This window comes from Eublepharis macularius, chromosome 12 (genome assembly GCF_028583425.1).
Source record: "Eublepharis macularius isolate TG4126 chromosome 12, MPM_Emac_v1.0, whole genome shotgun sequence".
NCBI lineage: Eukaryota > Metazoa > Chordata > Lepidosauria > Squamata > Eublepharidae > Eublepharis > Eublepharis macularius.
In genome coordinates this window covers 67,987,745-68,001,266 of record NC_072801.1, presented here as the reverse complement: position 1 = coordinate 68,001,266, position 13,522 = coordinate 67,987,745, and the positions used below count along the sequence as shown (strand labels likewise).

Here is a 13,522-nt window from a genome sequence, read left to right as displayed (position 1 = left end):
GCAGCCCATTGCGTTGCCAACTAAGAGCACGGGCATTCCTGGAGATTTGAGAGTGAAGTCTGGGGACGGTGTTGTTTGGGGAGGGACCTCAGCGGAGTCTAATGCCCTCGAGTCCACACCTATTTTGTCCAGCGGAAGTGATCTCCAGGCTGCAATTCCGGGAGATCTCCAGGTCCCGCCTGGAGGCTGTCAACCCTAGCCCACAGTCCCTTTCCAAACTGCCTCTCCCCGGTCAAGCCTGCAGAAACCCCGCGCCGCCGCTCCCCAAAGCGCAACGTCGGCCCGCTGCTTTCCAGACGCCCCCCGCCCAGGAGATCGGAGCTCCCCCCCATCAAAGCACAGCCGGCCCCTCTTTGCCGCCGCCACCCGCCCCTCCAGCCCCGGGCGCGCCCCAGCCGCTGCGCCCGCCCCGTCGGCGCTGGCCCGAAATCCCCCGGCGCGGCTCACCTTGACTTTCTGCAGAGGGCTGAGCCGCAGCTGGTGGACGAAGGGGTTGGGGGCGGCGGCGGCAGCCTCTGCCAGGCCCGCCGGGCTCGATCCCCCCTCCATGGCCGGACCCCCCTGCTTCCAGCCTGGGACTGGCCCCCAAGGCCGGAGCCCGGGGACTGGGCGGGGGGCGGGCGGAGGGGGAAAGGATGGAGAGGTGGACGCGCGGCAGGGCCGGCGGCTGGCTGGCTGGCTGGCTGGACGCCCTGGCACCGGACCGCGGCAGGAGGGAGCCAGGATGCTGGGGAAGGAGGGAGGGAGGGAGGGAGGGAGGCGGGCTCACAGCGTGGTCGTCACAGCGACACCAGAGCTGGAGGACGGACTTTCGGTTTGGAGGGACCGGATGGAGGAAGAGGAGAGAAGCTGGCAGGGGCAGAGAGAGACACGCGCAGAGAGAAGCATCCCTCCATCAAGCGGTCCATCCATTCCTGCATCCCTCCAGCAGCAGCACGAGATGCTCCGCAGAGGCAGCGAAGCCCACAGAGGCTCCTTGCCGGCTCCCCTTCCCGGCTGCTGTCTCTGCCACTGCAGTCCTCTCCAGCTGCCCTTCCCTCATGTCCTTTATGCTTAATGCAGAGAGGAAAGAATGGTGTGGTTTGATGACTCAGGAGATTTCCACCCAGCCGCAAACGCCCGCCAGCGATCACCTCTGCAAAGCTGCTGAGTTGACGGGTCATAAATTAGGAGTTGCTTCTGCTGCTTTCTAGCAACTTTCCCCCACCCATTTTTTTAAAAAAGCTGGTGAAGCCCTGTGCTGTTTTTGATTATGTCTGCCCCCTCCTCACAACAGCCCTGCAAAGCAGGCAAGCCAGGCAGGGCTGTGCATTGTGAGCAAATACATTGGTAAAGGTGATGCAGCCCAGAGGTGTATGGGGCTTTATGGTGTGGCAGAATCAAATAGGAGATGGGTCCCTGCCCCAAGAAGTTTACAGTCTAAAAGCCACCACTGTGACCTGTATAAAGTTGAAAACATGAACAATTCTACCCCATCTCTCTTAATTGGATTAACTTGTTTGGCTGTCCATGGAGATGCAGGAAGGCACTGAAGCCACGCACCCAACTTCTGGCTCCTAAAGAGTCTTTATGGCCCATTTCCCAAACTTCATTGCAGCTGCCCATGAGAAAAAGAAAGTTGCAAATTTAAAAAATAAATGAAAGCGTGGATTCCATTGGGATGCTGAACTGGGTGTCCCTAGTACCCGATTCTTCCACTGCCCTAAATGTGTGTGCTTTGTTTCCAATTGTTTCAGCTGTTTTGAATTTCTGTTTGCTGTCAGATTTCTGCAATCCAAACCCGATTGCACTCTGTTATTGGATGCCCCATGTTGTTAACTGTACGTGACTTACACTATGTAGCCCTTCTTGAGTGCCAGTGAGAAACAACTTAAATAGATAAATAAATAGATTCTGTTCTTGTGTGCAATGGCCATATATTCATAACCCTGATTATAAATGCTGTTTACAGAGGGGAGAACAAGGTTGAGAGCAGCATGGCCAGTGAGTGCACGGTGGGGTTGAGATTTGAACTCCAGCCTCCCAAATTCATGCCCAAAAGCTAGATCTCTTAGGCTTCCTCAAGAAACAAATAATTGTCTTTAGCCCCCAAATTACTTGCAATTTTCTCAGCAAGCTTCATTGCTTGTTTTTTAAAATGGGAAAGTGAGTTCTGTTTTCATTCATTCATTCATTCATGTCACTTATTTATTTATGCCATTTATTTATGTCATTTATAGTCCGCCTTTTTCACTAAGACTCAAGGTGGATCACACAGTGTAAGATTTGTACAGTTACTATCAAGGACAATGTCATAAACAATGCCATAGGGTAAAAACACAAGTTTAGAAAGACATAACATTAGTAAGAATCAGGGCTTTTTTTCAGCAGGAATGCAGTGGAATGGAGTTCTGGCACCTCTTGAAAATGGTCCCATGACTGGTGGCCCCGCCCCCTGATCTCCAGACAGAAGGGAGTTTAGATTGCCCTCCGCACCACTTGGGGCAGAGGGCAATCTAAACTCCCCTCTGTCTGGAGATCAGGGGGTGGGGCCACCGGCCATGTGACCATTTTCACGGAGGGTGATTTAAACTTTAAAAAACTCCCCCCTTGTTCCAGCTGACCCAAAGTGACATCATTGTGCGGTCCTGAGTTCCACCACCTCTTTTCCCAGAAAAACAGCCCTGGTAAGAATCCAACAGAGTTGAAGCAGAGTTGAAAGCGAACATAAGCAATTGTAGGGCTGACATAGGAGCACATATTTAAAGCAACAGATAGTATATAAGGCAACATAGTGGTGAAGTCTATGGGTGAAGTCTATGGTTGGAAGCCCACACATTGAATTGGGAGGCAGAGGGAGAGGAGACAAGTGCGGCTGCTTGGTAGTTAGGGAAAAGCACTCTGCATATGCTCTGAGCCCATCTTCACCCCAGGTGTTTAGCCTGAGCGTTGGCATTCACACAGGTTGCTGGGTAGAGCCCTGATAATAAAAGAACGTTTTGATCTTGCCCTTCCTGCCGCACAGCAACGCCCTAAGGCATTTTGTTCTCCATTCCAGCCTGCCCAACTGAATGATTCATCCAACTGCCAATTCACATGTCCTTTTTGCAGCCAGAGCTAAAATTTCATCAGGCCAGCCAAAGGGCAGATCCAGGACCCAAGCTGCAGGGCATGTGAAGCAGTCACACAAACAAGCATGTGCGGAACGAACGCCTGGCAGGACTGAAGATTACAGGTAGCCGTGTGAATCCAAAGAGGAATCCCCCAAAATGAAAGCAGTTCTGTTAATGAGGACCAACTGAAATATCACCAAATGGCAAGAAACCCCTTGTGGTTCCCCAGAAGTGTCCCTCGGGCTGGAAATTTGGTACAAAAAGGGGGAGAGGTGTTTCCTGAGCATGATGAAGAAAAGTGTAACGTTTAGAGTTTTAAAATGGAACATAAGATTCCCCCCCCTTTTTATAATAAACTTCTTTTTTATAAAGACTTTTAAAAGGCTTTATCGAGTACAGTATATTTCTTTCGGATATTTCTCTTAATCTCTTCCCTGTGCGGCAGACCCCATGGACGTTACAGTTATAGAAAATTATAGTTATCGAATACCATATCTAGAATTCTCCCAGGTTTACATCCTGTTATGTCTTTATTGTTCTAGTACTGCACTTGAAGGATACCTTCTTAGTGGCTCAGTCTAGATGTTCTCAGGGGATCCCTGAATGGTGGCAGCTGTTCTCAGGTCCTTTCTAGGGAACCTTTTGTCTAAGGGAGTTTTTCCCAGAAAGGAAAAGCACCTTTCTTCCTTTCTTCCAGATTTCACGGGAGTATATTGTGCTGGGTGTAAAGCAGGTTGCAGGATATAACAAAAGCTATACAATCAAGGATGCAGGAAAAGGGGCCGGGAATATAAAAGCCAGGAAATGGATCAGACTCTTAAGCCTGCTATTCAAAGCGATGACATTCTTCTTCCTCTTGTCGGCTGGACTGTCACTTCTGTTTTATCCCAATGTTCTTCCAAGGAGCTCAGAGCAGCATAAATCGGACTCTCCTTCCCTTTTTGACCCTCACAACAATCCTGCAAGGTAGCTTATGCTAACAGAGTAACTGATCCCGGGTCGCCCAGTGAGTGTCATGGCAGAATGGGGTCTGGAACCTGTATCTTCTGGGTCCAGTTGGTATGAGGCAGAGCTCAAAGGGGATCTTTGTCTGTGGGCTTATGGTGGTCCAAAGAAAACTGGCGTAGCAGAGAGAATGAGGGACTAGAATCTTTTTTCTTGACATGCTAGCTGTTTAGGTTTTTTAACTTTGCAAACTGCGGGTGGGAGGTAACATTTTGGAACGCTGTCGCCTCCCCAAGCCCTCTTGGGATTCTATCCCTGATGCGGACCAAACCTTGAAGGAGGACGAATGAGGACGAGGAATGAGGATAAGAATGCCGTATTGTCTGAGGGACAAGCTACAAGGGACGAATTACACTTGCCTGGCAAGTGAACATACTCACATGTATTTCTCCCTATTCACTTGCACTCCTCTCAATCACGTAGGCCCTGAGAAAGGCTAAAAGAAATATAGCAGGGCATTATGCAGAGAGAGAGAGAGAGACTGGAAGCCTTGTGAAATCAATACAGCAATAAAACACAAGAAAAAAAGGGCCTACAGAGACTGGCTGCCGTAAGGTGGCTGTGAGTTGATGGCAATTACCACCACCACCACCACAAGTACAGGTGGTGTGATGATGTATATAGCATTTCATCAAGGTGTATATAGGATTGCCGTTCCCCCTGTGGTTTGGTGTAGTGGCTAAGAGCGGCAAGACTCTAATCTGGAGAACCAGGTTTGATTCCCCACTCCTCTGCTTGAAGCCAGCTGGGTGACCTTGGGTCAGCCACAGCTCTCTCAGTCCCACCCACCTCACGGTAATTGTTGTGGGGATAATAATAACATACTTCGTAAAGTGCTCTGAGTAGGTGTTAGGTTGTCCTGAAGGATGGTATATAAATTGAATATGATGATGTTGATGATGATGATGATGTTTGGGGCCCAAATCACCCCAGTGCAAAGCATGTGGGCCTGTGCAATGACATCACTTCCTGGAAGTGACATCATCACTCAGGCCTGGGAGCACATGCGAGAAGAGGAAAAGGTGAGCGTCCTTCCTCCCACCAGAAGGGTAAGGAAACCAGGAAGCCCTAGGTGGATGGGTCAAGTCAAAAACATCAGGGAGCTCGGACAGGCTCCAAGGTTATGCGATGCTGACCTCTGTACTCTCGTGTTATGTGCAAAGTGCCTCTCAGACAAGCGGCAGAAGCAGGAAGCCAAGCCTGTGCGGTCACTAAGTGGTCTGCTCAAAACGTAGCCCTAGTCATACTTGCTGTGGTTCCTAAAACAACAACATCTTTATTCACGCCAGTTTCTACGCTGGCAGCTCAGCGTATGCCATTTGCAAACCACATAAAAAGGAAGAGAACTCATTTAAATGCACACCTCCGCCTGTTTAACCTTGGCCATCAGACACCTGCCTCCCAAAATAGGCCAAGCAACGAGTGCTTCCAAAGGACACTCAGGAAAGGTGGGGGTGATCTTCAAAGAGCCGGATTACTCATGAGGCAGAACATTCCTGAGCAGGATTTCCTACATAAAACAACAATTAGCAGCCCTATGCGGCTGCTCTGAAGACTGGGTCAGCAGAGGGGCCGGAAGATGGGTGCAGCCCTTTTGCGGGGGCATGTGACCAACGTATGGCCTCTTAAAGGCTGCTTCCACACATGTTGGATGATCCACGTTAGTGATCTTTCGCAACTGGGTTTTCCTGTGTGGATCAGGAAATTCCATTTGCAAATGATTGCCGAAGTGCATGGAAAGCACATTATCTAGCATGTGGAAAGCAGCCGTAAAGGCAACACGTTTTTATGCTAGGGCAGTGCTTAGGGGCAGATTTGCCAACAACCTGGAGAAGAGATGCCCTGCCCCTTTAGCAGAGGCTTAATGGGTGGAAAGGGGCAACTTTTCTTGGCAGGGAGGTAAATGCCATCCCTTGAAGCCTCTGTTGACATTTTTTTCCTCCAGGTTGTTGGCAACTCTACACAGAGTTGATTGTCTATAGACATAGGCCGTCACAAATGTTCCAAACATCACATCAACTAATAAACAGTTAAATTCCAGTATCACAATTTAAAAAGGTTAATTAAAATTAATTAAGACAGCACAGTATACCAAACTATCCCAGGAGTCACGAAACAGCCTTATTCAGTACCACCTTAGATCTTATCTTCTTGGCTGCAAGTGCCAACTGAGAGACTCGGTAAGACACATGGTTATCAGTGTCAGATAACAAGAACACAATCTTCTCGATTTCAGAATATGTGTTTGTTGCTGGTAGGATTCTGGCCAAGAATTTAGCTCTGGGCACACTATATAATGGACAGTAAAGTAGATAGTGGGGAAGGTTCTCCACAGTAGATGATCCGCAAATGCAGCTGTGGCGTTCCATAGGGATGTGGGAATGACGCCCTGCCGAAAGAGGTGATTGCATCGTCTGAAAGCGCAGAGCGGTGAAAGACACACTGAAATTATAATTAGAAATGCTGGCTAGGTAGGTGGATCTTAAGTGATCAAATTTAAACAATTTATACCAAGGAGCTGCCTTGGATTTTAATATTGATAGCCGGTCCATCACTGCATAGCAACTCTACCAACTGGTATCTTACCAGCTGTTATGGAGTAGCTCATGCATCCCCTAGAAGACTCAGGAAAAGATCTGTTCTAGTGATAGTGACTGTACTAATCTCATATGATGTAATCCTCCTTGATTCTCAGTGAGAAAGGCAGACTATAAATGACATAAAGGTAATGGTAGTCCCCTGTGCAAGCACCAAGTCATGACTGACCCATGGGGGGACGTCACATCACGATGTTTTCTTGGCAGACTTTTTTTCGGGGTGGTTTGCCATTGCCTTCCCCAGTCGTCTACACTTTACCCCCAGGAAACTGGGTACTCATTTTACTGACCTTGGAAGGATGGAAGGCTGAATCAACCTTGAGCTGGCTAACTGAACCTGGCTTCTGCCAGGATCGAACTCAGGTCGTGAGCAGAGCTTGGACTGCAGTACTGCAGCATACAGGGCTCCTTATAAATGACATAAAATAAATGAATAAAATTTAGGATTTCTTTGGGTGGTGGAAAGTGCAATCAAGTCACAGTTGACTTATGGTGACCCCTGCTGGGTATTTCAAGGCAAGAAATTAACAGAGGTGGTTTGCCATTGCCTGCTTCTGCCTAGCAACTCTGGTCTCCTTGGAGGTCTCCCATCCAATTACTAATTAATGCAGACTGTTTAGTTTCTGAAATCTGACCAGGTCAGGGCAGGCTTTCTTTTAAAAAGCTTTTATTATATAGAATTTTCCTCTGAAAGCATTATTTCTAGGGCTCTTCCTAGTTAGCCACCTTTTAACTATTCCCTCTAACTATTCTTTTAATATCAGTTTGGTTTCCAGCAGCTATCCGACAATGTGATTTACCTGTCAAAAAAAATCTCAACTGCCCATTTCTGCATGTTAAACCTCGATTAAATGGACAGAACAAAATTTTGCGACGTGTGTGTACGGGGGGAAGGAGTAGCTGAGGATATTCTTCATTACTCAGGAGTAGGTCTCAGAAGTAGGGAGCCCTGGTTTAGTGTAAACTTGCATGGGCGATCCACAAGACTGTTGCTTGGTTTCCCTGCAGCAGGCTAGCACAGAAAGTAAAAAGGTGGGGTCTTAATCAACACTGACATGGAAAACATTCTGCACATGCTCAGAGGACCCCGTTTCACTGCTTTTATGTCTCTCAGGCTTGAGCCCTGGTGTTGGAAACAGGTTCTTTTGTCCTAGGCAGAAAAAAGGAGGGGTGGCATGATTTATCAGCTGTTGGACTTTGGCTATTATGACCGGCGGGACCGGTTTTTCCTGCTTGGTGACGTCCCGGTTTGAGGCTGAATTTATCTCCATCTTCCCTTCAGAACTGGATATCTCATCTCTAAGCAGGCTGTGCCATGCTTAATAAACATTGCTGAGCTTTGTGTGTTCTTGGGGAAACTGAGGCCAGGAGGCAGAGGAAGGGATAGGGTCTGAAGCCCGTTGGGTTATATATATATATATATATATGCAGACTAAATAAAATAAACCCATACAATACAATACTGGAATAGTCATCATGTTTAAAACAGAGTGGCCAGCTGGCCTGGAGAAAAACGTCCCATGCCATGAAGAGCTTCCGCTTGCTCTCAATTATTTATAAAATCTTGCTTAAAGAAGACGCAGTTAAGGTTCTTAAATATCAAAAGACCTGGCAGAATAAGTGTCCCATAGATTTGACAGAAGAACATTGGAATCACATCTGGAAATGATTTTCAAAGAAGGTTTTCCCTATCCCATTGCAAGCATTCAACATTTTGACAAACTGGTAGCTCACTCCCCCCCCCCCCAAATTACACTATACAGATAAATCCAGATCTCCCTTATGCTGGAAGAATTGTAGAAAGCCTGGCACATACGCTCACTGTTGGCGGGGCTTGCCCCAAAGTGAAAAAGTTCTGGGAGGAAATTATTTTTAAAAATTCATGAAATAACTGGGCGTTCCTTGCCAAATTCACCAGAATCAATGTCTGGGAGCACAGGCCTGATTCGTCATCACGGAGAGAACTCATAACTAATCTAACAGGAGTGGCAAAAATGGTCATTGCAGCTAAATGGAAAGACAATTGTTCTCCCACTATTCAAACATGGCACAAAAAACTATGGGAGTTTTTTACACGTGAGAAAATCTCAGAAGGTCTGAAACAGTCAGATGCAGAGGAGTCCTATGCCAAATTCACGCAAAATTGGTTTCCACTGCTGACTAACCTCACCAAACATGACATTTTACCACCTTCCTATGCCCTTCAGGCTCTCACCTCACCTCCTTCTAAAATATGTTGGGATCTTACATATGACTGGTAAAGCTAAACTCTCCTGATATTTTTGTAATGTATTTTATCTCCAATGTTAGTTTCTTCTAGCACATTATGTTCAATTATTATATTGCACTGATATTCTTGTAATTTGAATTATCTATTGCAATCTCTGTATTAGGAATTTTTTAAGAACGTCAATAAAGGAATTTGGGGTGTGCGTGTGGAAACACAGCCCTCCTATCTGAGTTAAAAAAAAAAAAAGCTTCCACTGCCCGTTTCCGCACATTAAACCTCTGTTAAAGGGACAGGAGACTTTTCTCCAGGATTGTTGGCAACCATACTTTTAACCCACCATTTTATTCCCACTAATTTTTTTTGGTCTTGTCCTTCCTTCAAAGAGCGCAGGACAGCACCATGCGCTCACCACATACCTGACAGGACATTCAACTGAGGGCCAAGCTACAAGTGACGAATGACACTTGAACGGCAAGTGGATTGAGTGGAGGCCAAGTGAACAGGGAGAAATACACTTGCTGTTCAAGTGTCATTCGTCACTTGTAGCATGGCCCTGAGGGAGAGCGGCCCGCCTAACAGCAACCAGGTTGATTCTTGGCTACAGGGAAAGATTTGAACCCGGGTTTCACATCACACTGGCTGGTTTGTGCCTGGCATTGCTTTTAGCATGTGGGAGGTCATGTGTAACCCTCATGACCTAGTTGGCCTAGCCCAGTAGGGTGGAGTCAATGTTTGGAGCTGAGCAGCTGAGGAAGAGGCTGGTTGCTATGGAGCTTGATAAACATTTAATCTGCTCTTATCGCCTTGAATAAGGTAACCGGAAACATGTTGTATGAGGAAATTAATTAGCCAAGGGAGGCTTAAATTTAGTTTTGTTATTCAGCCAATAAGACAAATAAGTGGGGTTCTAGGTCAAATGAAGCCTGAATTCTCCCTAGAAGCTAAAATGACAAAATTGCGGTTATTGTACTTTGGTCACATCATGAGAAGACAAGATTCTCTGGAAAAGTCAATAATGTTAGGGAAAGTGGAAGGCAGTAGGAAAAGGGGAAGACCTAAAAGGAGATGGCTTGACTCCATAAAAGAAGCCACGTCCTCCAGTTTGCAGGATCTGAGCAAGGCTGTTAAAGATAGGATGTTTTGAAGGTTTTTCATTCATAGGGTCACCATAGATTGGAAACAATTTGATGGCACATAACACACACACACACACACGTGTTATTTCAGGGCTTGCAATTTCTAGGTTGAAGCCTGGATTCCAGTTTGTTTGTTTAATCAAGAGGACTGTATCAAAAGCCTCTGGTGCCTTGATGGCCCAGAAATATTGCACTTTACTCACCCCGAAGTGGCATCAAGCAGAGTTACTTTAATTCAAAGACTCCCACTTGCTGCAAGTTTCTGTTCTCCACTAACCCGTGTATTCAGTTTTAAAAACCTAGTATTGTTTAGACTGTTAAAAGGCTTTGATTTAAAGAAATGTCTTCACTTAGGGAGGGTGGAATAGAAATCCAATGAAATAAAATAAATAAATTTGGTACCCCATTTAGCCCCACAGAATCTATACAGAAAGAGGTTACCCAGGCAGCAGTTAACAAACATGTTGAGATCGTGTTGAGCATTGCTGCCTCTGGGCTTCTCTATCCAGAGTGGACTGGGAATCCCCCCTCCTGGTTTTCCTCTCCACCTGACCTTCTTTGACCCTTTCTGATCTATCTCTGGCCTGGCTTGGCGTTGCTAAACAAAGAACAGGCCGGGAACCCTTGCGTAAGCCTGAACGTGGCAGGATCACCCCAGAGGCTTGGGTTACAATCCAGAGAGTCACCTCGGCTGCCCTGAGATGGGAAAAGGAATCAGGGGGATCCCTGAAAATGTTCATCCCAGGCACGTCTGTCTCCTTTAGACAGCTCTGTCAGATGTCCAGAAATATCTTGTGTGCTGTGAAAGATTTCTGAATGGATGCAAGCCTTGACAGCTAAAGAGAACCTCCATGTTTAGAGGCAGTATACCACTGAATGCAACCGTGAGCTACTGGAAGGCTTAAGAGGGACCTGAGATGCTTCGCTTATTAGAGAAGCAAATATCTTGAATATCCAGCCACTTACAGATGTTAATTACTTCAGAGATCTCTGTAATTTTGTATGGCACCTGCTTTTTCATCCTGCACTGGGTTTTACATTGCCTAGCAACAGAGAGGGTTGTTTCACAAAATGCTGACTCCCACATTTCTGTTGTGTATATAAATTGGCCTACTGGATTTATGCTTTAATACCTCTGATGACGTGGGCTTATGATGACTAATGAAAGCTTATGCTGGAATAAATCTTGTTAAGCTTTATGGTCCCACAGGATTCCTTGTTTTATTCAACTTCATAATGGAAAGGAACTATCTATGCAGTCTTTAAGTATGGAATTATTGCTGACCGTGTTTTGAAAAATCTGAAAGCAGTATGCCCAGGGCTCATTTTGAGGGGGAACGCGCAGGAATGCAATTCTGGCAGTTCCCCAAAGAGGTCACATGACAGGTGGCCCCGCCCACCTGACTCTCAGCCATTTTAGGCCTGTTTTGGCTTGGATTGGGGCCGAAATGGCCCGGATCGGGCCTCTGATAGGTGGTGGATCACTCTCCTGCTCAGTAGTGGCCTGATCCTGACCATTTTGGGCTCTTTTTTGGCCATTTTCAGCCCCTTTTTGCCATTTTGGGCCCAATTTCGGCCCAGAATGGCCAGGATTGGGCCCAAAACAGCCAGGATGGGTGATGTCAGGGGGTGTGGCATATGCAAATCAGTTATGCTAATGACACACTTCCAGTGATGACAAGGGGTGTGGCATATGCTAATGAGTTATGCTAATGAGTTCCTCCAGCGCTTTTTCTACAAAAAGACCCCTGAGTATGCCGATGAAGTCACCCTCATCCTCTCTGCTGTTGAATTGGTTCAATGTCAATTGACTTGCAGATGAGCTCTTGCAAAGCTTAGGTGGCTTGCCTAGTGAAATTTGGAGGGATTATGTGCTCTTGCTACATATGAAACCTGGCTGCCTGCTTTAAAGCTTTGCTCTGTGAATTACTGACTATATTTATGTGACCATTTTGAAGTGTCAGACTAGGATCTGAGAGATCTAGGTTTGAATCTCTACTCTGCCATGAAAAATCTCTGGGTGACCTGGGGTCAGTCACACTCTCAGCCTAGCCTACCTCAGAGAGTTGTTGTGAGGATAAAATGGAGAAGAAGAGAATGATGTACACTGTTTTGGGTTCTCATTGGAGAAAAGTGGGGTATATATGGGTAGATGCACTATCTGTTGTAGCAGCTTTGCTCTGGCAAAGCTTTCCTTGTTTCTCCTAATAGCCACCATTCTCTTAAGAAGTCTCTGGGAGGACAAACTCTTAGCAGCTTTTCAGAAGAAATTGGGGAAAGGCCAAACTAGACTGATATGGATCTCTGGATTGGAAAACAATGAGCAGCTTTACACTACTGCAGGGGTGGGCAAATTGCGGCCCGCGGGCCACATGCGGCCCGCTACAGAGTTTTTTGTGGCCCACCAAGACAGTCAGAAAAATCCACCTTGAACCGAGATTTCCTAAAATTAAATGTGCTTGCAGCTATAGATGATATGAAATTAGCACAATAAATACATTGAATAAAACTACCACTATTTTATTTAATTTATATATATTGATTTTTATGATACAATTTATACCTTTTCTGAAATGCAAAGTTAACTAATGAATGCAGTCATTTTAAAAGGTGCAGCCCTCCGCTAACCTCCGCTCCCACAAAGTGGCCCCCGAGCCAAAACAATTGCCCACCCCTGCACTACTGCATGGAAGATGGAGAGAGTACACGGAAGAGCCCTTGGAAGCCACCTACCTCCAGCAATGCCTCTTTTGCTGCCTGTGCTCTGCTGAGACAGCTTTGCTCATCTGAGCAAAGCTTTCTAAAGGCGCCTCATTCAAATTAATAAGACCTGAGGCTGCCTGTTCACGTTCATTCTCTGTTGTGGCTCCCACCTTGTGCCTTCCTCCATTCCCTAGAAGGCACGAAGCAGAAAGAGTGAAGAGGGCATTTTAAAACAAATGTTAGAACTAAGGTAGACAGAACAACCCAGGAAGGTATTTTTATTCCAGTTTGGTCTACTGGTTAAGAGTGGCAGGGCTCTAATCTGGAGAGCCAGGTTTGATTCCCCACTCCTCCACCTGTAGCCAGCTGGGTGACCTTGGGTCCGTCACCACTTCTAGGAGCTCTCTCAGCTCCACCCACCTCACAGGGTGATTGTTGTGAGGATAATAACACACTTTGTAAACTGCTCTGAGTAGGTGTTAAGTTGTCCTGAAGGGCGGTATATAAACCAAATGTTGCTATTATTACGGAACAGGATAGCAACCCACAGCAACAATTAGTATAGTTTATCACTTGTGTTTACCGTGTGGCCTTATACCTTGTAATCTTATTTCCATATTGTTAATAGTCAGCTTGTTTGCATTGTTGTCTAATTCTGTAATGGGAGTCCAGTTGCATTGTTCACTGGTTGTTCTATGCTGCCTGATTGCGCTGTTTTATATGCTGTAATCTGCCTTGTGTCTCAGGAAAAGAAAGACT

The 13,522-nt window shown here is 46.3% G+C and overlaps 1 protein-coding gene across 1 annotated transcript in view; it reads right to left on the bottom strand.

Moving 5' to 3' along the window:
* The window catches only part of LPCAT4 (lysophosphatidylcholine acyltransferase 4), a 33,069-nt gene extending 32,344 nt beyond the window's left edge, over window positions 1-725 (bottom strand). The window contains exon 1 of the mRNA XM_054993377.1: window positions 448-725. Coding sequence (XP_054849352.1) covers window positions 448-549 — 102 coding nt within the window. The 5' untranslated portion in view covers window positions 550-725. The remainder of the gene's footprint in view (window positions 1-447) is intronic.
* Window positions 726-13,522: the final 12,797 nt, after the last annotated feature.